This window comes from Peromyscus leucopus, chromosome 6 (assembly GCF_004664715.2).
Source record: "Peromyscus leucopus breed LL Stock chromosome 6, UCI_PerLeu_2.1, whole genome shotgun sequence".
Taxonomy (NCBI): Eukaryota; Metazoa; Chordata; class Mammalia; order Rodentia; family Cricetidae; genus Peromyscus; species Peromyscus leucopus.
Genome location: NC_051068.1, coordinates 104,186,154 through 104,211,537, shown reverse-complemented (window position 1 = coordinate 104,211,537; position 25,384 = coordinate 104,186,154). Strand labels below are relative to the sequence as shown.

The 25,384-nt window shown below is 45.0% G+C and overlaps 1 protein-coding gene across 2 annotated transcripts in view; it reads right to left on the bottom strand.

Annotated features, from left to right (window-relative positions):
* The window catches only part of Papss1 (3'-phosphoadenosine 5'-phosphosulfate synthase 1), a 75,753-nt gene extending 51,812 nt beyond the window's left edge, over positions 1-23,941 (bottom strand). The window contains exons 1-5 of one of the 2 annotated variants that reach the window (XM_028856970.2): positions 23,755-23,941; positions 9,386-9,500; positions 6,109-6,344; positions 5,514-5,652; positions 1,943-2,061 (exon numbers count right to left, since the gene is read on the bottom strand). In XM_028856970.2, coding sequence (XP_028712803.1) covers positions 1,943-2,061; positions 5,514-5,652; positions 6,109-6,344; positions 9,386-9,500; positions 23,755-23,814 — 669 coding nt within the window. In that variant the 5' untranslated portion in view covers positions 23,815-23,941. Of the gene's footprint in view, positions 1-1,942; positions 2,062-5,513; positions 5,653-6,108; positions 6,345-9,385; positions 9,501-22,854; positions 22,948-23,754 lie in introns of those variants that run through there. The other variant, XM_037207112.1, reaches the window with a different exon arrangement.
* Between the last annotated feature and the right edge of the window lie 1,443 nt (positions 23,942-25,384).

Sequence of the window (25,384 nt, the reverse complement as noted above, 5' to 3'; positions counted from 1 at the left end):
ATACTGGGTATAATAAAGAATCAAGAAACTCAACAATAAATTAATTCAAATAATCAAAGTTATTTATTAACTGAAAAAAGCGGGGCATCTGTGGAACGCTAGCTCACTGTTTAACATATGGGGAGGTGGAGTCTGTTGGGGAAGAGGTGATGGTGTATAAGGAACATTTAAAGAGAGAATGGCTAGGCTAATGATGACACACTGGACACACACACTGAAATCACAGCAGCTATACATATGAAAGCTACTGCATGTCACTAAAAACGAAGACACCCTTTAAAACAATGTAATGGCCACGAATTTTCAAAAATCCATAAAGTGCTAGGCAGGGTGGCACACGCCCACCTGTAATCTCAGCATTGGGAAGGCAGAGGCAAGTTAGAGGCTAGCCTGGTCTACACAGTGAGTTCCAGACCAGCCTGGGCTCCATTGTGACAAGAGCCTGTCTCAGACAAATGAAATGACTGTGGAGGGAGAGACCCTTTAGAGGACTGCAAGAAAGACACTCCGCTTGGCCAAAATACCTTCTAAAGAAGACCGAGCAGAGGAAGACTCTCAAAACCGAACCTTTCCAAACACTCCTGTCCGCCTCCAGACACACCGTGCACCACTGAGTCACATTTCTAACACGTTTCCCAGGAGCCTTGTGCTCCTTTTTCTTCTCCTCTGACCCACAACGCAAACCCCCAAGGACAGGATCGTGGCTGATTAACCTCTGCACTGCCAGTGCCTACGTTAGTCATTAGCTGCAGTAATGGGTTTTAATCACTACATCTTGGCAGAAGATGAGGAGTGACTGCTGGGACCACTGTGGAGAGCTGAGAAGGAAGCCGACGGCAGAGGAGTAGACTGGAGCCCGGAAGTCAGTTAACAGGAAACCTAGAAACTGAAGACGAAGTAAAAAACCCTCCTAAGATAATGCTGTTCCCGAAGGCGGTGGTCAGGACATCAGCGGCACACACATGCGTGTACAAAACATGTACACATAAAATGTCAGAGCAGTGAAGTCACGATCACCTATTGTTTCCATTTATTCAGAAATAACATTTTGAATAAGAAAAATAAATTCAGAAGGAAAGCTTTGTGCTAACTACCTGGGATATATGTTTTATAATACAGAAAACTTCAAAAGGGAAACATACATATTTAGGCAGAGGAGATAAAGCTGTGGGAGATGGTAGATGAAAGGGAACTCCGGTCAGAACGTCGTGCATAAAGAGGAAGTCCAAACACCATCACCTGGTTAGAAAAGAATGGGGGATGATGGTATATCCACTCCTGCTTCGTGGCCAGCAAACAGGACACACGACAAGCAGATGAACGCTAGCATGCCAAGTTCCATCACCACACAGAGGCCGGATTCTCTCCAGCCAAAGTAAACCACGGAAAGTGGAGTGAAAGAAGAGGTAATGGGTAGTGTAGAGGAAAGAAAAAATATTTCTAAAACCAGAACAAAACCCAAGGGAACCACGCAGCTGTTACTCAGCCCTAATGCCTCTTAGGCTTCATATGCCCAGGAGCCAGAGAGCGGTGCTGAAGTCCAGGAAGCCTCCCTCCACAGGACCCTTCTCTAAAATCCAGCCATAAGTGCATCACCAAGGTGAAGCAGGTGTGTGTGCGCCTGTCAAATATGTAAGGAAATTTAATAAGTCGACTTAAAGGGTCTAACACCAAGTCATACAGCAGGATATTCACTACGTTTCCACTATTACTAGTGTGGTCAAATTAATGAGAAAATTCTAAGACTCCCAACCTTTCTGACATTTACAGTAACTGGCGTATTTCGTGTATTGTGTATGCCCCACAATGCTAAAAGAGGAGCTTCCAGGAAGTTACTGGTTTTTATGGAACCTGAAATACATGCTACTCAATCAGGTCACGTTTTAGAGGCCAGGTTATCGGGTAGTTTTCTTCTTTTCTTTTTCCACTTGCTTTCTCTCACCCGTTCCTGGAGAAGCTCCACAACCTGCTGGACGCAGTCATTGACGTCACAGGAGTCCGTTTTCAGCACCAGTTCCGGGGCCTCTGGTTTCTCATACTCGGAATCAATCCCAGTGAAGCCTTTAAAGGACAGCAGACAACAGAGAGGGCAGAAACGTAAAGGGTTATCTCATCTGCACCGGTCTCCACTAAGGCTCACACTGCCCTGTCATGGCGTTATGGTACCGATGCCTCTTTCTCCGGAGACTTCTAATTAATCTTGATTTCTTCCTTACACATACAGTCAGTTCTCATTATTCACTGCACTTATGCTCAATAAAGCTGTCACAAATACTAACGAAGTAAACACTGAATCATGTCTCCTGGGTGAAATACAAGGTCAGGTTCCTGACAGCCTCAGGTGTCATGTGCATTTCTGTCTGAAGACACCTTATCGAACATATTGATTCATTTATACTGACCTCACAGCCACAGCACAGCTCAGTACAATGAAACTAACACAAGCCTCTGGCTCAGCCATATCTGATGGGAATGGCAGGAGTCATAAAGCCAGCACAGCGGCTTCACAAAGATCCAGCAAAGCTGAGCCCCATGACAGCTGCCATGCCACCTTTGGTTTTCATCTCCACCTGTTACATACTTGGGGCACTTTTAATATTTGTACAATTTGGGGATGTTGGATTGATGGAAAATTTCTTATGAATCATTTATGCATTTCCCAGGAGTCCTGCTTCTAAGCTTCCCCCACGAAAGCCCTGAACTTACTACCCCTCCCACTTTTAGGGAGACATCCTTATCTACTTGAAGGTCTTGTTATTCCTCGGAGGTTGTGACACACATAAAGAAGCCAGAGGCCTCTTCATGAGGCTATGAGACATTCTTGAAACATCTGTCCCTGTACTTACTTAGGACAAGATACTCAAAACAAAGTAAACTTTAAAAGGTCAACAAGATTCAGTGGGCTAGAGGAGTTGGCCACAGATCAGATTGCAAGCCTCTTCCCACTGTATACTGAGACAATTATGTGGCACATACAACAACAAAGTTAGACTAGCTGAAGTCGCCTCTGCCCTACAGAGACTTAAATTGATGAACAAAGTATGGAGTGGAAAGATGATAAGAGAATGAGGTGTCAGGACCTCCCTTTCTTAGGAAAGTTAGCTCATGTAGAGTCACTGTGGTGTCATATGAGCAAGGAACAAAAGAATGTTAGTATTAGACTTATAAAATTCTATAAAAATATAAACTATAAACATTGTACTGTACAAAATTTAAATAATAACCGCAGGAACTCTGAGGACTTTTCTTGGGCACTCTGACCGTTAAGAGTTAATACACTGCTTGGGACATGGCAATCTACCCCGGCTGGCTTGAAGATTTTGTTTTGGTCTAGCATCCTTTTTTTTTTTTTTTTTAATTTTCTGGAGCTGAGGACTGAACTCAGGGCCTTGTGCTTGCTAGGCAAGTGCTCTACCACTGAGCTAAATCCCCAACCCCGGTCTAGCATCCTTGAAGCAACCAGAGCTACTAGTCTGAGAACAGGTTGTCATATGCCTCTAGATTCTTAAAATTTGGGTTATGGGGTTAATGAGTAAAAATGGTTATAAAAGATAACTGTTTAATCAATGATGTCAAAACTTGAGGGAAAATGATTGGAAATGATAACTCTGTTCTGTCAGAGTTTATTAATGATGATGAAAAGATGAGCAAAAGGAAGTGAAACACGTGTCCAAAAACAAAAATGATATGATCTATGTTTTGGGACATCATGAATGTAGCCCTGCTTACTAAATTCTGTATGAATAAAAAAGCACTCTGACTACTAGTCAGTCAGGCTGCAGATTCTCCTGACCACCATGGCCTGGCTCACCTCCGTCCCTCACCAACTCCTTACATCCTCTGCCAGGACCCGTCCACCACCGGGATGGCTCCCAACAAGCTTTCCCTCTGAGACCCATCCCAACATCCTTGCTCTCAGACACTACAGGGCCACGAAGACGGCTCAGTGAGTAAAGGAGCTGGCCGCCAAGCCTAACAACCTGAGTTCAAAGCCCAGGACCCATGCGGTGGAAGGTGAGAGCCAACTCCTACAGTTGTCCTCTGGCCTACACACACATGCCTGATGGTAAGTGTAATTAAAAAATAGTAACACTACACAGCATTTTCAACACTGGGGGTCATTTTAAACAACATCACACACACAAAAAAAAGCATGAAAATGTGAAATAGCTAATCGCTTTCTTTCCCACTATCATCAATTACTCCAGGCAGACAGCCTGTTCTGAGTCAAGAAGGTACCAGCCTAATGGGTGAGGGGGATGACAGGCAGTGCCTCGTCAATGGTCAATGAGCTGAGCCCCACAGCAGGGGGATCCGGTATCAACTCTGCACACAAGACTAGACGTCACCAGGACAGGGACAATTTGTCCCAGCTGTTTATTCCCAGGCCCAAATACAGAGGGAAAATGAGTAACAAATAACAAATATTCTCCTTCCCAATTTCCTTTTCCCTTTCCTGGACCAAAAACTGAATACTCAAATCTAGAATTGGGAGCTCCCACAATGGTCCCAGGCTATCATACTTTGTTGGGAAGGTAAGCAAGTTACCTGCATGCATCACCCCTAAAGAATATTCACAGTTTAATCTACCTTCGATGTTGTATGAATGCAATATGTCCTGTTTCCGGGAATGCCAATAAAATGAACACAACTGGAATCAAACACAACAGCAGAGGTGGGCTCTGTATGTCCCCTTCAATGCCTAATGTGTAGCACAATGAAACTGTGAGCAGGCCATGAACCCTAAGCAAGGTGTGGATGTTTTCATGGAACCGATACACTAATTCAAATGCAGCAGACTTAGAGAGGTTGAATAAGAGCCCTATCAAGCACTATGAAATAAAAACAGGACATTCTCCTTCCATCATAATGCTTATACTTCAGGCATTTTTCCCAATAGCTCTGGGACATCCTACACTTTCATGCTCCAACGAAGACTAGGGGTAGTGATGGCTGGCAACCTAATTCTATGAACTGGGTTTCAACAGCACCTCTCAAAGTCCCAGCTCTGTCCTGTGAGCAGAATTCCAACAGAGCCAGCAAAGGTCACCGGGGCACAGCCCCAGGTGCTGCTTCTAACCCTGAGAGTGGGCACAGTATAAGCACCACTTACCCTCCTCAACTCACTCCCAATTTCTGAGTATCAGTCCTGGGGGCTGGAGAGATGGATCAGTGATTAAGAGCATATAATGTTCATGTAAAGGGCCGGAGATCAGTGATTAAGAGCATAAAATGATCATGTAAAGGGCCGGAGATCAGTGATTAAGAGCATATGATGATCATGTACAGGGCCGGAGTGCAGGTCCTAACACCTATGTCAGTGGCTCTCAACTGTCTGGAACTCTAGCTCCAGAGGACCCAATGCCTCTCGCCTCCAGAGGCACCTGCACTGACATGACAGACACACACATGTAAACACAATTTTTAAAAAAAAAAAAAAAAAGAGCGTCAGAACCATACCAAAAGCATGAAATATCTAGACAAAGAGAAATTGTGAAGAACATGCTCCTTGCCTTTTATTTCTCCTGCTCGTGCTTTCTTGTAGAGTCCCTTGACATCCCTCTGTTCACAAACATGCAGAGGAGCATCAACAAAAACTTCAAAGAAAGGTAGGCTTGCACCCTCGTGAATCTGTCTTGCATTGTTGCGATCCTTCAGAAAAGAAGAAGACACATACAGAAACAGTAAGTGATCAATAAAAAGTGAACAATAAAAAGTTGGTTGTTTCGACATCAAAGATCATTGAAAAGGACTCTGCACCTGAGTTTGTTTATATATGTGTATATGTGTATTTGCATAAGAGTGAGTGTGTGTGTGTGTGTGTGTGTGTGTGTGTATGTGTATACACACATGTGTCTGTGAAGCTTGAAATAATTCAGCCAATAGCTTCACCTCAACAACTTTGCTATACTTCAGGATGTTTTAATAGCAAGTTTTATACACACTAGATTTACTCAGAAAAATGACAGCACATAATTTTTTTGTAAGTTCTTTGGATTTCAGGGAAATAATAAAGTTGGGTGTAGCCTCAAACACAGGCCATTGTTTAACTGCATGCTTTGCCTTTCAATTATGCAAGCAGCACCTGACGGCGCACAAGCTACACACCTGTGTGTAAGGCGATATAAAGCTTGTGATGCACACTAAGCCGGCATCTGCAAACAGCTTCGCAACCTCCGCAATGCGTCGAACATTCTCTTCTCTGTCCTCGGGGCTGAAGCCAAGGTTTTTATTGAGACCTTGACGGATGTTGTCACCATCCAAAGTGTAGCATGGAATGCCATGGCAAACCAGGTACTCCTCCAGAGCCATGCTCACGGTCGTCTTCCCTGCCCCAGACAATCCTAGAGGGAAGAGTCCAAACAAATTCCGCCTGTGAAGTTAGGACCAAGGTCTAACAAGAAGATTAATTACCTCCACTACTTACAGCACCAGAGTCTCAGAACACTCTTACCCATTATTCCTTTAAGATTGACCTTTTATCTACGCAAAACATCTGTAAGCATCTAGGGTTTCTTTATGTTTTGGGGGAATGTGGGGGTATTCTTCTTAAATATTTCTCTTTAATAACTTAACCCAGAAATCACCAATCAGATCCAAAAATTACTAACCAATTTTAGTGTCATGGTTGGATAGGCATGTTCACTTTGTCACCATTAACACTATTGAAAGACACATGCGGCCGGGCGGTGGTGGCACAAGCCTTTAATCCCAGCACTCGGGAGGCAGAGGCAGGTGGATCTCTGTGAGTTCGAGGTCAGCCTGGACTAACAAGTGAGTCCCAGGAAAGGCGCAAAGCTACACAGAGAAACCCTGTCTCGAAAAACCAAAAAAAAAAAAAAAAAAAAAAAAGAAAGACACGTGCCACATTTTATAGTCAAATGCCAAAATATATATAATAAGGGAAGAAAAAGGAAGGAGAAAAGTAATTATGGTAATATGAAGCTACTTCCATATTCCAGGATTATGTCTCTCCTAGATCATCATAAAACTATCTGGGAGTCAATTCATAATATAATTAACCTGACAAGAAAATTCTAATTTCCATTCACTCTCCTTTCTAATCATGTTTATTCACGAAACGACTAGGAGAAAGAAAACCATTTATATACTAACATTTCACGAACCTAAAGACCATAATTACAGATCAAAGTCAAGAAAACAATAAGGCAAGAGATGAGTGTGGAAGTCTAATAAGCCAGTGATCTAGAACAAAAATCATAGCAGTATAGAAGGCTAAAAAAGAGGGTCACACACTGAGAGGATCAGTAGAGGGCTAGCTGCTTTAACGCATTAACAGGCTGTGTTTCCCCAAAGAGACCTACAACACCACAGCCTGCCCTACAAGCTCCTCTACAGTGTGGCCTCACACTGTCTCCTCCACACAAAGTATCTAATGCCACCCTCTTGAGTCTGGGCTGGTTGACAGACACGGAAAGCCAAAAAATAAAGTGAGTGACAGCCATCCAAGGCTAGCCTAGAAATGGCTCTATAACTTCTCAGTGTTCACTTAACTTGGAGGCATCAGCTACAAAACACCCTGGGACCACTCTGAAACCAAAATCATTAACTTGTTCTAGTACAGCATGTCCATCAGCTGAGGTCCCAGCTGACAAGGACACCAGCCTGGCAGCTCAAAGGACCTTGACTACAACCACGGGAAATCCAGGCAGAGATGGCCCACTGAGTCCCTTGAATTCTGCTTTCTCGGTGCTAAGTAATCAACAAGGCTGCTGTTTCCCTTGGTGAGGCTTCAGGTAATTGTGATGGAAGAGCAGCAGGAGCAAAGACTCATAGCTCAACTACTCTTCCAGGTGTTTTGTTTTTTTCCTGTTGTTGTTGTTGTTGTTGTTTGTTTTGTTTTGAGACAGTTTTGCTATGCATCCCAGGATGGCCTTGAACTCACTATGAGGCCCACACCAGCAATGAATGCTGAGCAAGCCTCCTGTCTCAGCCTCCTAGCTGTGGGGACTAAAAGCAGAGTTTATACTTAGCTTTGTTATCAGTTTTAAATACCAGTTGAACACCAAGTGCCAGCAGGGGGGAAAAAATGAAAGGTAAAAGGCTAAGTTTTGTATACAAGACAGCGAGCCAAAATCGTGACAGAAGAGTCTGTTTACACCGTCATGGACTCACATCTATGTTCTCTGAATATATACAAGCATAAAGACTGAACATTGTTGAAAACTGAGAAGTTGAAACAAAAATCACTATACGTAAGACATAAGCTTCAACAAAGAAGCTAAAGAAGACAAAATGGCTGCTCTGGGTTGGACACCACCCAGGACCTCAGACTGTGACCTGAACTGAATACAACCTTTGCTGGTTAGAATAGACCCCAAATCCAGTACCCGATGTTCTTATACAGACTGGAGCAATGTGTCTATAAACCATGGAAGGACAGTGATTTCTAAAAGCCCCAGATGCTTTAAAAAAAAAAAAAAAAAAAAAAGAGTGGACAGATGTGTCCGTGTCCTGTCTGTTCCCTCCTCCTCCTACACCACTCTCTCCCCTCGCTCCTCACCACCCCTCATCCCCCCCACCCCCATCACCCCAACCCCGTCACTCAGAAGTGTGGCTGGCCTGCAGGAGTGCAAGAGTGGCTGCTGTTGCTTGAAGCCACTGGTTTTGGTTGATTTGTTACAATGGCCCCAGGAACTAATATGCCGACCAATGTAAAAACACCTTCCAAGGAAGCATGGAAGTACAATCTGGAAGTACAAATATCTCTAGAAAAAGGAAGCTGATGTGATTAATGTTCAGGGCATATCCTAAAGTGTAAGAAAGTAGTCTCTTTTAAAGTATGGCTTTGTTTCTGATGGCTGTGGAGCATTTGCACACACGTGGAGAGCAGTGTGACGTTCTGGGGTGTGGACGAACGGCCCCTGCCAGCCCCGGCCAGTCACGGCCAACTTGCTTCGATGCACTGGTTTGTGGGACTTGGGAAGGAGCACGCCCTCCATCCACCACAATGTCCCCACAGTGTTTGAGGAGGAAGCCAGAAGAAATCTTCATGGAATGTGGACTTCAGTTTCCTAGGAAAACCAAGCAATGCACCCCTGGCACCTCATGGGAGGGGCACAGCGTGCATTTGGCACCCCACCTCACGGTTCCTGACGTTCCTTGTCCCTTTGGTGGCTCCTCTGTGCACACTAGCACCTCGGTACTAGGCACCCACACCCCTGTTCTGCTTCAAGTCACCCACTGGGGTCACGTCAGTGTCTTGTTGTTGCTGTTGTTTTGACAGTCTTGCCACAGGCTGATCCTGAACTCACTATGTAGCCCAGGCTGCCTTCAAAGTAGAGGCAATCCCCACCTCAGCCTCCCGAGATCTGGGATTCCAGGCATGCACCACCACACCCGCTCATTTCTCTCTTGACCATACCTGTCAGCCACACTGTACAACCACGAAAGCCACCTCTGGTCCCCACCACCTGACCTCTCTTGTTCCTGCTGACGTGGTGGGCTTGGTAGGTGACATTAGTTGCTCTCTGCATCCCCTAGAAAAGAAAATGAACAAGAATTCCGGTTCACACAAGTCCTTTAAAATGCCAACATATATCCTTATAAACATACAATTGGTACTCTGTATTGTCATGGAATAATCTTTTCGTACACTGTGAAGATGTGTCCCTCTGATGGGTTTAATAAAAAGCTGAATGGCCAATATAGCTAGGCAGGATTTCCAGGCACAGAGGACGCCGGGAAGAAGGAGGCAGAGACGCCAGGAGATGCAGAGCAAGCAGGATGGGCACTACAGAGATAAGGCAATAAAGCCACGAGGCAGAAAGTAAGTTAATAGAATAGAATAGGTTCATTTAAGCTATAAGAACTAGTTAGAAACAAGCTTAAACTATCGGCTGAGTTTTCATAATTAATAATAAGTCTCTGTGTCATTATTAGGGAGCTGATGGTCCCAACAAAAAAGTCCGACTATACTATATAAGATGCCAAAGCAAGGAAAAGCTAAGACAGCTAACTTTCATTTTCTTTTACACACTTCCATAATGTTTACCATGGAGCATTTTACATTTACATTTACCAGCCAACTGACTCCTCATAGCAACCCAATGACATGGGTTCTCTTACTACCGTAGTTTTATGGTAGGCATTAAACCTGACAAAAATTATTAAATAACTTGCCCAAGATCTCCTAACTAGAAATAGAATCTGGAATCTTCCAGCCCTCATTTGTTTCACACACTTATTTAGTCAATCATTCATTCAACCAGTTATTACTGAGGTCTATCTAGTATGTCAAGTAAATAAATCTCCACCCTTGATGAGCTTATATTCAACTGGAAAGTCAAGCCAAGAAGATCGTATTAGAAGAGAATAGCAGGGCACATCACATTAAAAAGAAAGCCGAGTAGGAGAGACGGGAAGTGTAGGGTGAGAGCTTCCTCCGGTAGAAGGATAAAGACAGTTGCTCCAAGGGAGGGTGACAGGCCTCCTTCACCTGCATGGGAATATTCCGTTTTCCCAACAGCACCAACTGAAAAATGACTTTCCTGTATGATGTACTCTGGGCACCTCTGTCAACACTCTGCAGACTGCACGTGGGTTTCATTCTGGACTCACTATTCTGCGCCTGTGGTTTTCTATGTGTGCCTGGATCACTACAGCCTTATAGTATACTTTGGAGTCAAGCAGTGTAATGCATCCTGGTCAGTTCTCCTCTGCTAAGACAGCTTTGGTTATCTGAGACTTTCTGAAGTTCTTCACCAATTTTCTGATTGGTTTTTCTAGTTCTGTGGGGAAAGGGGGTTAGTGAAATATTTTTTTATCATGACTGTTTTTTATTATGTTTTTTAGGATTTTCATGCATGCTTACAGTGTACTTAGAGCATATCCACCCTCTCCTAACATCCCCTCCAACTCCTCACAGCTACCACCATCCATCTTCATGTATCTTCACATACAGTGTAGACCCCAACCCTTGGTTCTCACTCCCCCTACCCACCCTCCTACCACAGCCCTTCAGATGGTTCCCTCTCTTCCCCCCAGTTAACACTGCTTCTGCTTGGCTGTTGCCTGGAAACGTCACCCTCCCTTAAGATCTCTTCCTTCTCTCTTATGATCCACTTTCTAGTTTTGTAAACTAAACACACACACATACAAATGTGCTTACAATTTTAAATTTAGGTGCAAGAGGAAATGTGCAGTATTTGTCTGAAACTGGCTTGTTTTTACTCAGGGTAATGATTCAGTTTTGTCCATTTTTCTGCAAATTTAAGAGTGACATTTTTCTTTATGACTGCATAAAATTCCACTGTTCATATGGACAACACTTTCCTTATCCATTCCTCTGCTGATGAACATCTAGGCTGGTTCCATTTCCTGGCTATTGTGGATAGTACAGCTATTCATACAATGCCCAATATCTATGTGGTGTCTTGACTCAGGATCTGAAACTCTATGAACAAGAGCGGTGTGTTTTATGTCAATTTAACACAACCTAGAGTCATTTGAGAGAGAGAAACCTCAACTGAAAAAAAATGTCTCCCCTTATTATCCAACTGTAGCCACATCAGTAGAGCATTTTCTTAATTAGAAGTTGGGGGAGGGAGAGTCAGGCCGTTGTGAGTGGTACCAGAGAGTGGCTGGTGGCCCTGGGTTCTCTAAGAAAGCAGGCAGAGCCACACTCCAGTATGTAGTACTCCTCCGTGTCTTCTGAATCAATTCCTTCAAGACTGTGCCCTGTTGGAATTCCTGCCCTGACTTCCTTCAGTGATGACATGGATACCCTTTCCTCCCCAAGTTGCTTTTGGTCATGGTGTTTCATCACAGCACACAGAAACCCTAACTAAGACAAGTGGTATAGCAGTGCCATCATATGGTAGCTCCATTTTCAGAATGCTGAGGAACCTCCGAACACAGTGGCCACACGCGCTAACGTTCCCACTAGTCAACAAAGGCTCCTCTTTCTGCAGTCCCTGCCATCTTGTTCTCGCTTCTCTTCTTTTCTTGTTATTTGGGGGTGGGGGGTTGAGTTTTTTCTTTTTGAAACAGGGTCTCAATATGTAAGCCCTGAGTGTCCTGAAACTTACTATATACACCTGGTTGGTCTCATATTCACAGAGATTCACCTGCCTCTGCCTCCCAAGTGCTGGTATTAAAGATGTGCACCGGCAGCCTGTCTGACGCACAGTTGGCAAAGACTGTTCTGGAGGCTCTCTTCACCCCAGTGAGGTTTCCTTCGCTATGCAGAATCTTCCTTTTTTCACATGTATTTATTGGGGGGGGGGGGCATGCAAACACTTGATGCTCTGCACATGTGGAGGTCAGAGGACAATTTGCAGGAATTGGTTCTCATTGTCCACTGTGTGGGGTCCAGGGACCAAACTCAGGTCATCAGGCTTGGCACCAACTTCCTTCAACCATGAGCCATCTGGGCAGCCCACAGAATCTTATTACTGTAACCCAGTTTGTCAATTCTTGCGATCACTTCCTATGCCACTGGAGTTCAGGAAATCCTTGTTATCTTGAAATGTTTTGTCTAAGTTTCCTCTGACAGTTCCAAAGTTCCAGGTCTTCTATTAAGGTCTCCGATCCATTTTGAATTTGCTTTTGTGTGGGGTCAGAGAAGGATCTAGTTTCAGTTAGCTGTTCTCATGTGGAAATCCAGTTCTCCCAGAAACAACTGTCAGAGAGTATCTTTTCCTCTGATGTGTATTTTTCAGTTTTGTTTATCTCTGATCTCCAATTCTCTTCCACTGCCCTGCAGATGTGTGTCGGCAGCTACCCTGTTACTGCAGCTCTGGAATACAGGATGAGCTCAGTGTGGACACCTACAGAGCCACACTCTTCCTCTGAGGACGACTTTAGCTAGTTCTGGGCCTTCTGTGCTTCCCTGGGAACTTTATGATTGTTTTCTCTAGGTCTGTGAGCGTCACTGAGATTTTGATAAGGGCGGTACCAAGTCTATACACTGCTCTCCCCAATACGGCCATTTTCACGGTACTAATCCTGTCTATCCAGGGGCAAGGGAGGTGTCTCCACCCTCTGGTGTCTTCTTCAGTTTCTGTCTAGAGTTTCACTGTTGGTGACTTTCACTACCTTAGTTGGGTTTACTCCTACAGTTGTTTTGTTTTGAGATGCTACTGTGAGTGGGGATCTCCTCCCACCAACTCCCCAATTTCCCAATGAGTTCTTTAGTCTTCTGAGACCGGGTTTCTCTACATAGACCTGGCTATCCTGGAACTCACTTTGTAGAACAGGGTGGCCTTGAACTCAGAGATCCACCTGCCTCTGCCTCCAAAGTTCTGGGATTAACAAGTTCTTGTGCCAACAAGTCCAGCTGAGAATTTGTTACTGATATATAAAAATGCTGCTGATATTTTAATGTTGATTTTGTATGCTGTTACTTTGCTGAAAATATCTGCTCTACATTTTCTGATGGAATCTTTAGGGTCTTTTAAGGATTGTGTGGTCTGCAAATAAGAATAATTTGGCCGGCAGTGGTGGCGCATGCCTTTAATCCCAGAACTCGGTAGGCAGAGGCAGGCGGACCTCTGTGAGTTCAGGGCTAGCCTGGTCTACAGAGTGAGATCCAGGAAAGGCACAAAACTATACAGAGAAACCCTGTCTCAAAAAAAAAAAAAAAAAAAAAAAAAAAAAAAGAAAAAAAAAACAAAAAAAAAAAAAAAAAAAAAAAGAATTTGACTTCCTCTCTGTATCCCTTTTATTTATTTTTCTTGGCTTACTGCTCTAACTAATAAGGTTTCAAGCAAAATGCTGAGTAAGACAGGAAAGAATGGGTACCTTTTCTCATTCCAGATTTGACAGGAAATGTTTCAGTTTTTCTCCACTTAGTAGAATGTTGGCTATAGGTCTATTATATACTGCCTTTACAATCCCCCCATTCCTAATGTGAGGTCATTTATGATGAAGGGAGGCTGAGCTTAGTGACAAAGGCCTTTTCTGTACTGATGGAGAGGATTACGTGGTTTAGGTTCTAAAGTCTATGTGCTGGCTGCACTTACTGATTTGTATAAGAATGCTGTAACTCTAAAATGAAAGCCTGGTCATAGCATATGAATGTCTTCATATAGTCTTCAATTTGATTTGGTAAGAATTTCGTTGAGAATTTTTTTCATCTGTTTATCAGATAAACTGGTCTACAATTCTCTTTCTTGCTTATGTTCTTTCTGATTTTGGAGTTGGGTAATCAAGAGTCACAGAGTGTGTATGGTAGTGCTCCATTCTGTTTGATGGAACAGTTTGTGGAACACTGGTTAGCTCTTTAAAGATTCAGCAGTAACTCCATCTAGACATAGTCTTTGTTGGGAGGTTTTTTATTACTGCTTTAAACTCACTGTTAAGGAGCTGCTTAAGTTGTTTGTATCTTCTTGATTAGCCATCAGAAATACCTATCTGGAGATGAGAATGGGGTGGGTACCGAAATCACCCACTATTGTTCTATCAAGACCTATCTGACTCTTTATACCTATTAGCATTTCTGAGATTGTAAGCCCCAATGTCTGGTGCATACATACTAACAAAAGCTTCCATAGTCAGCCTAACAATGTGGCAAGCTTGGAATCTAGACTGCAGAATCCTACATGGTGCCAGGGCAGTCTTGGAGGCCACTTACAGGTACCAACCTGGAGACTGCAGCCATGGGAACTTAACCAGTGTTGGATTTTACCAGCATGAGTTTAGTGTTAGTCTAAGGCTAAGTCGGGTACTCACTCCCTCTCCTGGTCTCAAGCAGATGGTATCTCTCTCCAAGCTGTGCCGCCCAAATCAGGAGAGGGTGATATACACAATACAAAATCATCTCCCTGCCTTATGAATTTATGTGTTCTTATTTCTGTGCTGCACCCACATACTATGATACCTCACCTGGCTTCCGTGGCTCTTGGAGGTAATTTGGGTACAGCGTTGTTAATCTTTTACCAGAGAACAAGCACTTGGAACTCCTGCTATCTAGCTGATGTCCACCAATAACCATATTCCTTATCTTTCTGAGACAGGATATGTACACCAGGGTGGCTCTGAACTCACTAGATAACTAAGGATGACCTTGAACTCCTGATACTCCTGCCTCCACCTCCCAAATGCTGAGGTGATGGCTATAAGCCACCTGAAGGTATTTTTTTTTTTTATTTTTACTTATGCGTATGTGAGTGTATCTCTGTGTGTGTGCCCTGTGTGTGCAGATCCCTGCAGAGACAAGCAGAGGGCATTAGATCCCCTGGAGCTGGAGTCCCGGGCAGTTGTGAAACACCCAGCGTGGGTGCTGGGAACTGACCCGGGCCCTCTGGAGGAGCACTGAGCTCTCTTGAACGGTCAAGCCATCGCTCTAGCCCGAGACTATTTTTAAGGAATAATTTCCATCCAGATGTCCACCGCCATACCCTGCTCCAGCTGCTCTGCTCTGTAGAAGTGCCTGAAGGGAGGCTCTCTTCCCACTTTCCCTTTCACAATCATGTACAGGAAAAGCACCTCCTGCCCAATCACATTTCACTACTCATTGCCCTGGGCTATGAAACCTTCAGAGGCCAAAGGGACAACCTGACAATTCTTTTAATACGCACACCACAAGAGCTACACCCATCTTCCACTAAGATCACTGACGGGACATATTTCCAGCAAAATTATACTACGTATATTGAATGATTGCTTGTGAAAATCTCTAATATGGGAAGCTGGATCCATTTCTTAAGGACACAGAGCTTGGCAGCTGTGCATTTCAAGCCTGAAAGGGTTCCAGACACAGACACTGGCCCTTTGTGGAAAGCAGAGAGCGTGTCCAGGGTGTGCTCCCATCCTCCTGCACAGAAGGAAGCTAGGGTTTGCTGGATATTGATGAAGAATGTGCTACAAGGTAAAAGGCCTCTATTCGCCAAACCTGTTCAACCTGCTCATTTTGTTTGGACATGTTTCCAGGTCACTTCGCTCCTAGACAAGAAGAAACCTGTATCTAACATGTTTTAATTTGTTTTGTTCCTATAAAATATTTCCTGCTTCTTCTTATTAAACTGAGTTCAACTGTATAAAAATTACCCAATAAACTATAAATTGCTGAAGTTACGGATGAGAGAAAATACAAGATACTTTAAAAACTATCTCATTTAATCACTAAAAAGGATGTACCCTGGCGATTTCTTGCTTACTACATTGAAAATGAATATGGCAGAAAACCATGGTGGTCTGGGTATAGGAAACATTTAAAAATAAATCTGAAGTCAGGGGTGGCAGTTCACACACCTGTAATCCCAGCACTGGGAGGTAGAGGCAAGAAGTTAGGCAAGCCTCAGCTACACAGCAATGTTTGAGACCAGCATGGACTGTATCAGACCTTATCAAAATAAGCAAACAGATAGTAAGTAACTATTAAAATAAATCTAATTTGGAGAAGTCCAAAGTAGTCAAATAAAGATATCCATTGCTCACCTCATCCTCAAGGAAGAACCAAAATCATAAACAAATGAACAGCTTCAATTTCTTTTTGTGTTTGTTTGTTTGTTTTTCCTTTTATTTTATTTTACAATACCATTCAGTTCTACATATCAGCCACGGATTCCCTTGTTCTCCCTCTTCCTGCCCCCCCTCCCCTTCCCCCAGCCCACCCTCCATTTCCACCTCCTCCAGGGCAAAGCCTCCCCAGAGGACTGAGATCGACCTGGTAGACTCAGTCCAGGCAGGTCCAGTCCCCTCCTCCCAGATTGAGCCAAGCAACCCTGCATAAGTCCCAGGTTTCAAACAGCCAACTCATGCAATGAGCACAGGACCTGGTACCACTGCCTAGATGCCTCCCAAACAGATCAAGACAATCAACTGTCCCACCTATTCAGAGGGCCTGATCCAGTTGGGGGCCCCTCAGTCTTTTCAGTAACTGAGGAGGAATCCAGGAACTCAGCCAGGCAGAGGTGGGAACCCAGGAAGACATAGAGCTGGGGTGGCAGGATACAGAACAGAGCCTAAGGTAAAGCTGGCTCTGTCGAGGGCTCTCCCTACCACAGGGAAATGGGGGAACCCGAGAATCCAATAGACCCCATCGTGAGGATGCCAGCAATCATAGCCACAGGATGGTTTCACAGTCATCATAGGTTTGAACACAACTGGAGTCCACAGTCAACCTATGCTTTAGAAAAGCCCCTCACTCTGTCTGCCTACTCCACCTCCAGAGTCACTACTGCTCACTGCCAGGCCGAAAGCAGAGCCACTGCTGAAGTATACACTGCCTTAGGTATAGAAGTTTCTGCATCTCGCCATCCCTAGTGTTACTTGCCTTTCTAAGATGAAAGTGTGGGTCCAACAAGCCTAGGAAGCTAGGCTTCACCACTCCCCATCAATGTAGGAATTAAAGAGGAGGAAGGTATCTATTCAATGTGGCCACAATGGGAAGGGAACAAGCGGTCCAGTGATCTCTGAGTCCATTTTCCAGGTGCTAAAATGACATCTGCGATTAAATAAAGGGCAGGAGGTACACATAAGCTTAATAGGTCCAGGTCAAGATGTGGTCTTGCCCATCACTAATCTATCACTGTCCTGGCTCCAGTCCCTCCTGCAAGGCATTCTGGTATGGCATCAAAACTGTGAAATCTGTTCCTGAGAGAGAAGTTCTTCCTCTTGCTGGCATGAAGCTAGATGGAAATTTTTATTTTTTCTTATTGCCAGCATGGGATTCCCTGGTCAATTCCAATTCCTTGGGGTGCAATGACTCAATAGTTGACAGACAAAGAGAAAGACTAGAATACCTTTGCTTCTGCTAAGGGCAAATGAATGCTCCACCGACACTCTACCACACCCACATAAAAGGCTGAAACCTCACTAACCCGACTACACTTGTGACCCCAGAACCCAAGCCCACGTAGTCCCCGTATCAGAAGTGGACAGGTGGCCCACAGCATGATATGCCACCTCTAAGACCTGGAGAACCCAGCATCTTGTACCCTGGGATCTGGGGACTATGAAACCAGCACACCACTGTTATCACCAGTGCTCCTTGCTGGAGGGCTTGAAGACATGCCTTCTAAGGGGCATGCATGCCCCTGGTGCCATGATTCCCATTGCTGGAGATGCACACTGCTAGCAGTACCCAACCCTGTGAGGCCTGTGAACACAGTCCCAGTACTGTCCCTGACTACCAGCAGCCAGCACTCAACATCCATAGCATCCTCTACCCACTGCAAAACCACACTACTACAGTCATCCCACAAACACCCGTGGTCTCAGCCACTGAGAGAGCCAGAAATATTGGTAAGGTAGCTTTAAGATAAAGAATTCACAGGAGACCTTAGCTCTGTGTCCACTCAGAACCAAGACTAAAGAATTCTACCCAACGAACGCTCTCTGACACATCCACGGGAAAACGTCTTTCTCTACTTCTGTAGTATAGTCCCTAAACTCAGAAGAGGTGATTGTTATTCCAGAGACACTGAAATCAGCATACGGACACACGGACCTGCTTATGATGTCAGTGCTGGGGATCTAGCCACAGGTCCTCATGCTGCAGAACAAGTGCTCTTACCCACATCCATCTCCCCAACCGGGGCTTTATTCTCAGTAACTACTTCTACATCTCCAATTCAAGATTTTTTTTTTCTTTTTCTTAGTCAAAGGAAAGAGCTTTTGACTTTGAAGTCAAGGTTTCTTGACTTCAGCATCAGTGAGTTTTTAGAGCTAGTAATCTTGGTTTTTGAAAGCTGCCTTGTGCATGGTAAATGTTTAGTAGCAGCCTTGGCCTCTATCCAACAGATGTCAAAAACATCACCACCACCCCATCCCACAAAAACAACCAAAATACCTCCAGAACTGCCAACCAGCCTAAAGGTGGCAAAAATCTCACCCAGTTGAGAATCACTGAGAAGAGAATCAGCATCATCAAAACTGAATGTGTTAGAAACAGGTAGGGCACTTACTAACACTTCAAATGCAAAGAAGCAACCGAGCTAAGAGGAAGGCCAACACAGCTAGACACCCCACCACGCTGCCCAAAAAAAAAAACTGCAAAGCAGTCACTGTCTCTTGCCTGGGAAGAAAGTAAAAATACACGAATATGCAAATACATAGAAAAGTACAATTAAAAAGGAAAACGGGCAGTGATTCCAAGGCTAGACCTAGACCTCCAACAGATGGAATGTTCTACACTGTACTGATCATCAACTACACTTACAGCACTAGACATGTGGTGAGTACAACTAAGGAACTGAGTTTATTTAACAATAAAGTTGTCACGTGTGGCTAGTGGGCACCATACTAGACAACAAAGACCCTTCTAGACTTTACCATCATCTTGTTAAACATTAGTCAGCTTTTCGTGACTATAACAAAATAGCAAGGCAGACTCAGATTCAGGAGTTTCAGGCCACGGTCCCTCGGCCCCACGACTTTGGGGAATGTTGTGAGGCAACATCTTGTGATGGTGAGTACATGGGGAACAAGATGCTCACCACATGGCAGCTGGGAAGTGACAGGAAGTGGGCAGGATTCCAACTGGCCCTTCAAGAATGCCCCCCAAATACCAGACTTCCTCCAACCAGAACCTCTCAACGGTTCTACCACCTACCAATAGCACATGCACTGGTAAGCAGCCTCACACAGACCTTTGGAGGATATTTATGCAAACCCCATTAGTCAGCATTCAAAGCATATAATTCTTGGTAGACTTTGAGCTTTCCCTTGTACAGTAAGATGACCAATAAATACCTTTCCCAGCCTAGATGGAGGACGATGTTTTACGTGTCCCATCTCAGCCTGAGTCACTCTGTATCATCTTAGTCTTCCCCCACCTGCAGACCGGGCCTCTGGCCTTCTATGAAAGAAATCTAACAGCACAGGAGAACAGACTGGCAAATGTAAAGTTGGTGAAAGGAAGAATTGGTCATTTATTTGGTTGTTTGTCTCCCAAGCAGAAGGTAAAATCCACCAGAGCAGAATTCCTTTTGGCCCTTCTTCCTCTACACACCCAGGATGTACATATACAAAGCAGGTATTAAATATTTGATTAATTAATAAGTAATAGCAAGAATAGTACTCACGTACCAGGAACCACAGGTTTAACTAATTAAACCTCTGTACCTTGACATATGTATAATTTAGCCTGATGGTGATGACTGTTTATACGTCCTTATTGGAGCTGAGGATTCGCAAGCCCAGGGGAGTTAAGGGAATGTGCCCACGATCGTGTTGATGCTAAGGAACAGAACTGCAACCTGAATCCTCCCATATGCACCGTTCATTCCCTTAAACAGACCAGGGCCTTACATTCTCACAAGCACCCAGGTTACTCTGCACTCTACCCCTCTGCCCTTCATGTCACATAAGAGCTCAGTAGATACAAAACATCTCTAGTAAAATGTGTATACAGAGACGGGATAGCAGTACCACACGCAGAGCTGTATAAGCAATTCCGTCCAGGGGCAAGAACACACGTAAGGCGAAACAGCCCAAGGCTCTGAGGATCCCAGTTCTCACTAAGGGGTTATAGACAGCCCAGACCGGAGGAAATATAACGGACACAAGGTGTAAAAAGGAAGTTGAGCTACGGGCGGCGGTGGGAGAAGAAACGAGAAAACCCAGACTGAGACTATCTACGCTTCAGAACCTCAGGCCCAGCTTCCGACTTGTCTCTGGGCAGAACAGTAACAAACACTAACAAGACCGGCTTGTACAACCCAGTCCATCATAGAGCTAACCGGAGCAGGACATTCAGCTGGACATGATTCTACAGAAGGGTGACACCTGAGCCCCAAATAAATGACCCCAAGTGACACATTACAAAAGGCAGGTGGAAACTGACCCCACGGCAAGAAAGATTGAATCAGCTAAGACCGACATTCCTTACGGTTCAGACTGACATAGAAGGCAGCTCCTGTGGAAAACACTCTTGGCCTTTCTTCACAACACCCATCGGTATGTGGTGACATCTGAACAAAGCACTTCCTAACGTCATGGCACTGTTTTCCTATCTCTTACTTATTGACTTCCATGAAGCTACTTCTTTTACCCATTCCCCAGCAGAAGACTAGAAAAGGACGTTAACTAACAGCCTTTCTATGTCCTACTCATGAGCATTAGGTCTCCACTTCTAGCCTAACCTAACTCAATGTCTGCAACAACATGTGCACAGGCACCTGAGAGCAGACGCGGAATGCCTACCCTGAACTAAGATCTGTGATCAATCAACACACCCGCCAGATCCTAATGTACAAAAGCAGCAAAACATCGGTAATTTACACTGATTACAAATAGTACTGAGCTTGTATGTAGTGGAAAAAATATATAAAATGAAAACATTTGGGCTATGTTAGGCTAAACAAAGTATATTCTTGGCATTTACTTTCTATTTTTCACCTATTTTAATGTGGTCTTTAATTTTTTGTTGCTGTTACATAGGTGGTTCAATTTCTCTCAGACATAATTACTCTACAAAGTATCTTAACTAATGCTGTCCTTCAAATGCAGGCTTAAAATTCCAATTGACACCTTAATAACTCAGCACCTCAACTTCTTCATTGATAAAATGGAGATACTAAGTGTGATAACTCCGGTTCTGGGAGAGCAGATGTTCACCATCGTACACAATCAGGGTCCTGGGTTTTAAACCCAGTCCAAGGAAATGTCCCCAAATACTCAACCAGTGAATTTAGATACAACATTCAACCTTCTTCCCAACGTCTCATATCAAAACTTCAGGACCTTCTTCTAAAGTTTCTCTCCTTTTCATCACCACCATCTAGTCAGGTCTCCCCTGTCCCTTCCTTGCTCCTTTCAGCCAGCCAGTCACCTATTAACCAATTAACCAGCACTGCATTAACCAATAACAAAAACACCTTAAACAATGCTGCCATGCCAGGCATGCTTTCGGTCTACTAGATCTCACGATCCCGCAGTCAGTGCCTGCATCTCTTCTGCAAACCAGTCTTCCTGGATTACCAGCTTCATGTGATGGGAACATTAACAGTGTACGGCTTCTTTACACCCTCACCCATCCCTTGGTATAAGCGTGTTAGAGGAGGCTATTCATTTAGAGGGAGAAAAGACAAAGTTCAGAAAGCTAAAAATTCTAGTTCCATTCAAAAGCCCCTACAAAAATCATCCTAACTCTTCAGCTAGACATTTATAGCACACAACCCTGCTCCACCCCAATTATCTCTACTCCCCAACAAAAACTCCCTGCAGTAGTCCAACAGGTAGGTCTCCACTCGGGGATGCAATGGCTCCCACCCATCTCAGAAATATGAGGTCATCCATAAACTTATAAAATCACCGGGGGGCCAAACTAACCTGCACTAAAACTCCTGCTTTGGGCCACTCACTGAGGTCCATAAAACATCTCAAGGGATAAAAGCCACTTACAATCAGCAGCAATGGACAACTGAAAAGCACTAAGCCCCGCATTTTCTTATATCCAGCTACATAAAATACACACTAATTCAGCAAAGAGTATAATATATAATTGATTTGGGGCTAGAAAATTGGCTCCACAGTTAAGAGGACTTGTTCTTGCAGAGGCTCTGGGTTCAATTCCCAGCACCCACATGGTGGCTCACAACCATCTGTAACTCAAGTCTGAGGGGATTCAACACTCCCTTTTGACCTCATTGGACACCAGGCACACACATGGTACATACACATACACGCAGGCAAAACACTCAGACACATAAAGTAATTTTTAAATAAATACATGACTTATAGACAGTGTTACTGAAATTACTTTTAAATACTCCAATAACCAACTTACTTCCCTACCCACAAAATACCCGTTGAAAGGTTTCATTGCCCTTTCAAGTTCATTATCTTCTGTACTCATAAAAGCAATCCTGTAAAGGACACACTGTTACACCCTCAGTCATCTGAGATTCAAAGCAGAGTGACTTTCCTCAAGATCGTCCAACTTACAAATGGCAAGGCTGGAACTTGAGCCCATGCCAGAAGTCCGGGTCTCCTTCCAAGATCCTGATCTCCCTTTTAACTCCCGTCCCTCCTCACCTTCTAAGAAATTAAGGAAAAGAATGAAAGGAGGCAGTAAGAATTCTTGATCCTGACAGAAGACATGGTAAATTAATGACATCAAAAGAACATTTGCCTGAAACGGTTTTTTTCTTCCCCCTAACTTGCCAAAGGCAAGTGATGATTTGCAAGACTGAATTTAAACCTCATGATCCTGTTAGCTGTGGAATAAAAAAAATTCCATCTAAACATTAAACCAGTGCCTTTGCAGCCTCCAAAGTTGGACGGTCTCCACCTTCGCGCTTACCATCTTAGCCTTGGCCACCAATGAATACAGAAGGAAAACAACCTTCTGAGGGTACAGTACTTGGCCAACAAGGCCAACTGGCACTCGCTGCCCAATCTTAGAAACCATTAATCTCCCCACACCTAACTGTCACCAGGAGTCGAGTCTTTAAAAGTATGTCTGTGTCAGGCATTCTGATTTAAAACCGAGGCACAAAGAACCTCAGTTCAGAGCAGTCCCGATTCATGAATGGCCACATTGTTGGGTATGCACCCAGCACACTGCAACTCAGAAATGTAAAGACGTGGAGACCGACCCAAACCCGGGCCAGGCCCACAGGCAGAGCCAAGAAGACCGGGAACATGCAGAGAGGCGCCTTCCTCCGCCTCTGCCGCAGCCCTCGGCCTCTCCAGCCTAGGAGACAGCTCCGGGGCCGGGGCTCGCCTCCGCGGGCAGCCGCCGCCCGGGTCCCCGCCCCCGGCTCCCCCAGGATGCCCGGGCAGCCCGCGGCTCCCACAGCCGCCCCTCCGCTCCCCGCGCTCCCGCCTGCGGCCTCCACTCACCCAGTTCTGCGCGTTATTGCTCAGCTTGACTTTCTTGCACAGACTCCCAGGGATCTCCATGGCCGCGAAGCGCGGATGCCCAGCTGCTGAGCGCCGGGGGAGCTGAGCAGAAGCCGAGAGGCCGGGGGCGGGGCGGCGCAGGGAGGAGGGGCGGGGCCTAAGCGCGGGGCTCTGGGCGCGCGCTGACGTGCGGCGCCCGGCACAGCGCTGGCCTCGGCCAGAGCCCGGCGTCTCTGTGGCGTGGAGGGCGGAGCGAAGCGGAAGGCGCGGGGTCCGGACCTTAACGTCCAATCACCAGGGGCGACGCTTGAAGCTCCGCCTTGACCCAGTGGAAGGGGCGGGGTTTGAGGGTTACTGGCGGGGGGAAAACCCCCTCCGCCGCTCCGGATGCTGAGCATGCGCAATGCGCCAGCAGGGGCGCCGCCTGCAGAGGGGCGTGGGAGACGCTCCGGACCCAGGCTGGGGGAAGACGCTGACGTGGACTCCTGCTGCTCTTCAGCTTTTCTTCCGCTAGGCCAGCCTATGGCTTCCACAGGCATTTGTCAACCAGGCCGCCTTCCAAAAGTGTTTCCCAGCCTTGCAAAGGCAGAATTAATTTAGTGAGTGGCTCGTTCACACGTTGCTCATCGATTTAAAACTCTACTCCGAGCACAATGTTTTAAAAGGTAATTCCCCATCGTCTGACATCAAGTTTCTCATCCAGGATGGGAAAGTATTTGTAAGGTGCCTTCTTCGCCACTTGGAGACCCCCACTTCATATCAGGACATTTCTGTGCAGTTTGTCGCCACTGACTAGCCCCAAAGGGCCTTCTCTAGTACTTGCGACTCGTAGAGGACTGAAATCCAAGTCCCCCGGTACGCAAAGCGGAATGATCACCTACAGAGGGCATTTTCAACCTCATCTATTCCAAGACCAGTTCATAGAAGAATGGGGCTGGGAGTGGGAGGCCTCCTCCAGGAGTTGGTCTCTCCAGCCCATCCCCATAACCTTCCGCTCCGGTTTCACATTGGCACAGACAGCAGTTAGCTCTGCCCCGATAACCGCCAGCACCACACACACAAACACACACGCACACCAGTCATCAACACCTGACGCTTGCTAGCCTTGCCTCTTGCTCTTGCTAGCCAGTCAACCCCTATTTACTAACAAGGTCTCAAATTAGTCCCTCTCCCACATCTAACTGTAATCATCATTACACACACACACACACACACACACACACACACACACACACACGTACGTTCAACATATACTGCCATCCACTCCTCTGCCACTTTCTCCATTCCCAATACTGTGTCAGACTGGTACTTATAAAATGCAGTTATGATCTTGTTTCTCCATTGCTTAAAATGTCAATGCTTCCCTGTAGCTCTATCTAGAAGATTCTTAATCTAAGGGTCTGGATGTAGGACCGAATTTCAGTACAATTCTAAATTCAGCCAGTAACAGGAATGAGACTTAAAGAGGATTCCAAAATAAGGACAACAATGAACAGGAAAATGTGTGTAAGGCCAAAGGCACATATTTATGAAAATGTCATAAAGAAAACTATTCTTTTGTATGCACCTGAAAAAAAATCATTGTTTTCTTTTTAAAAGATTCCAAGCTTCACATGAAGTTTAAGGCCCA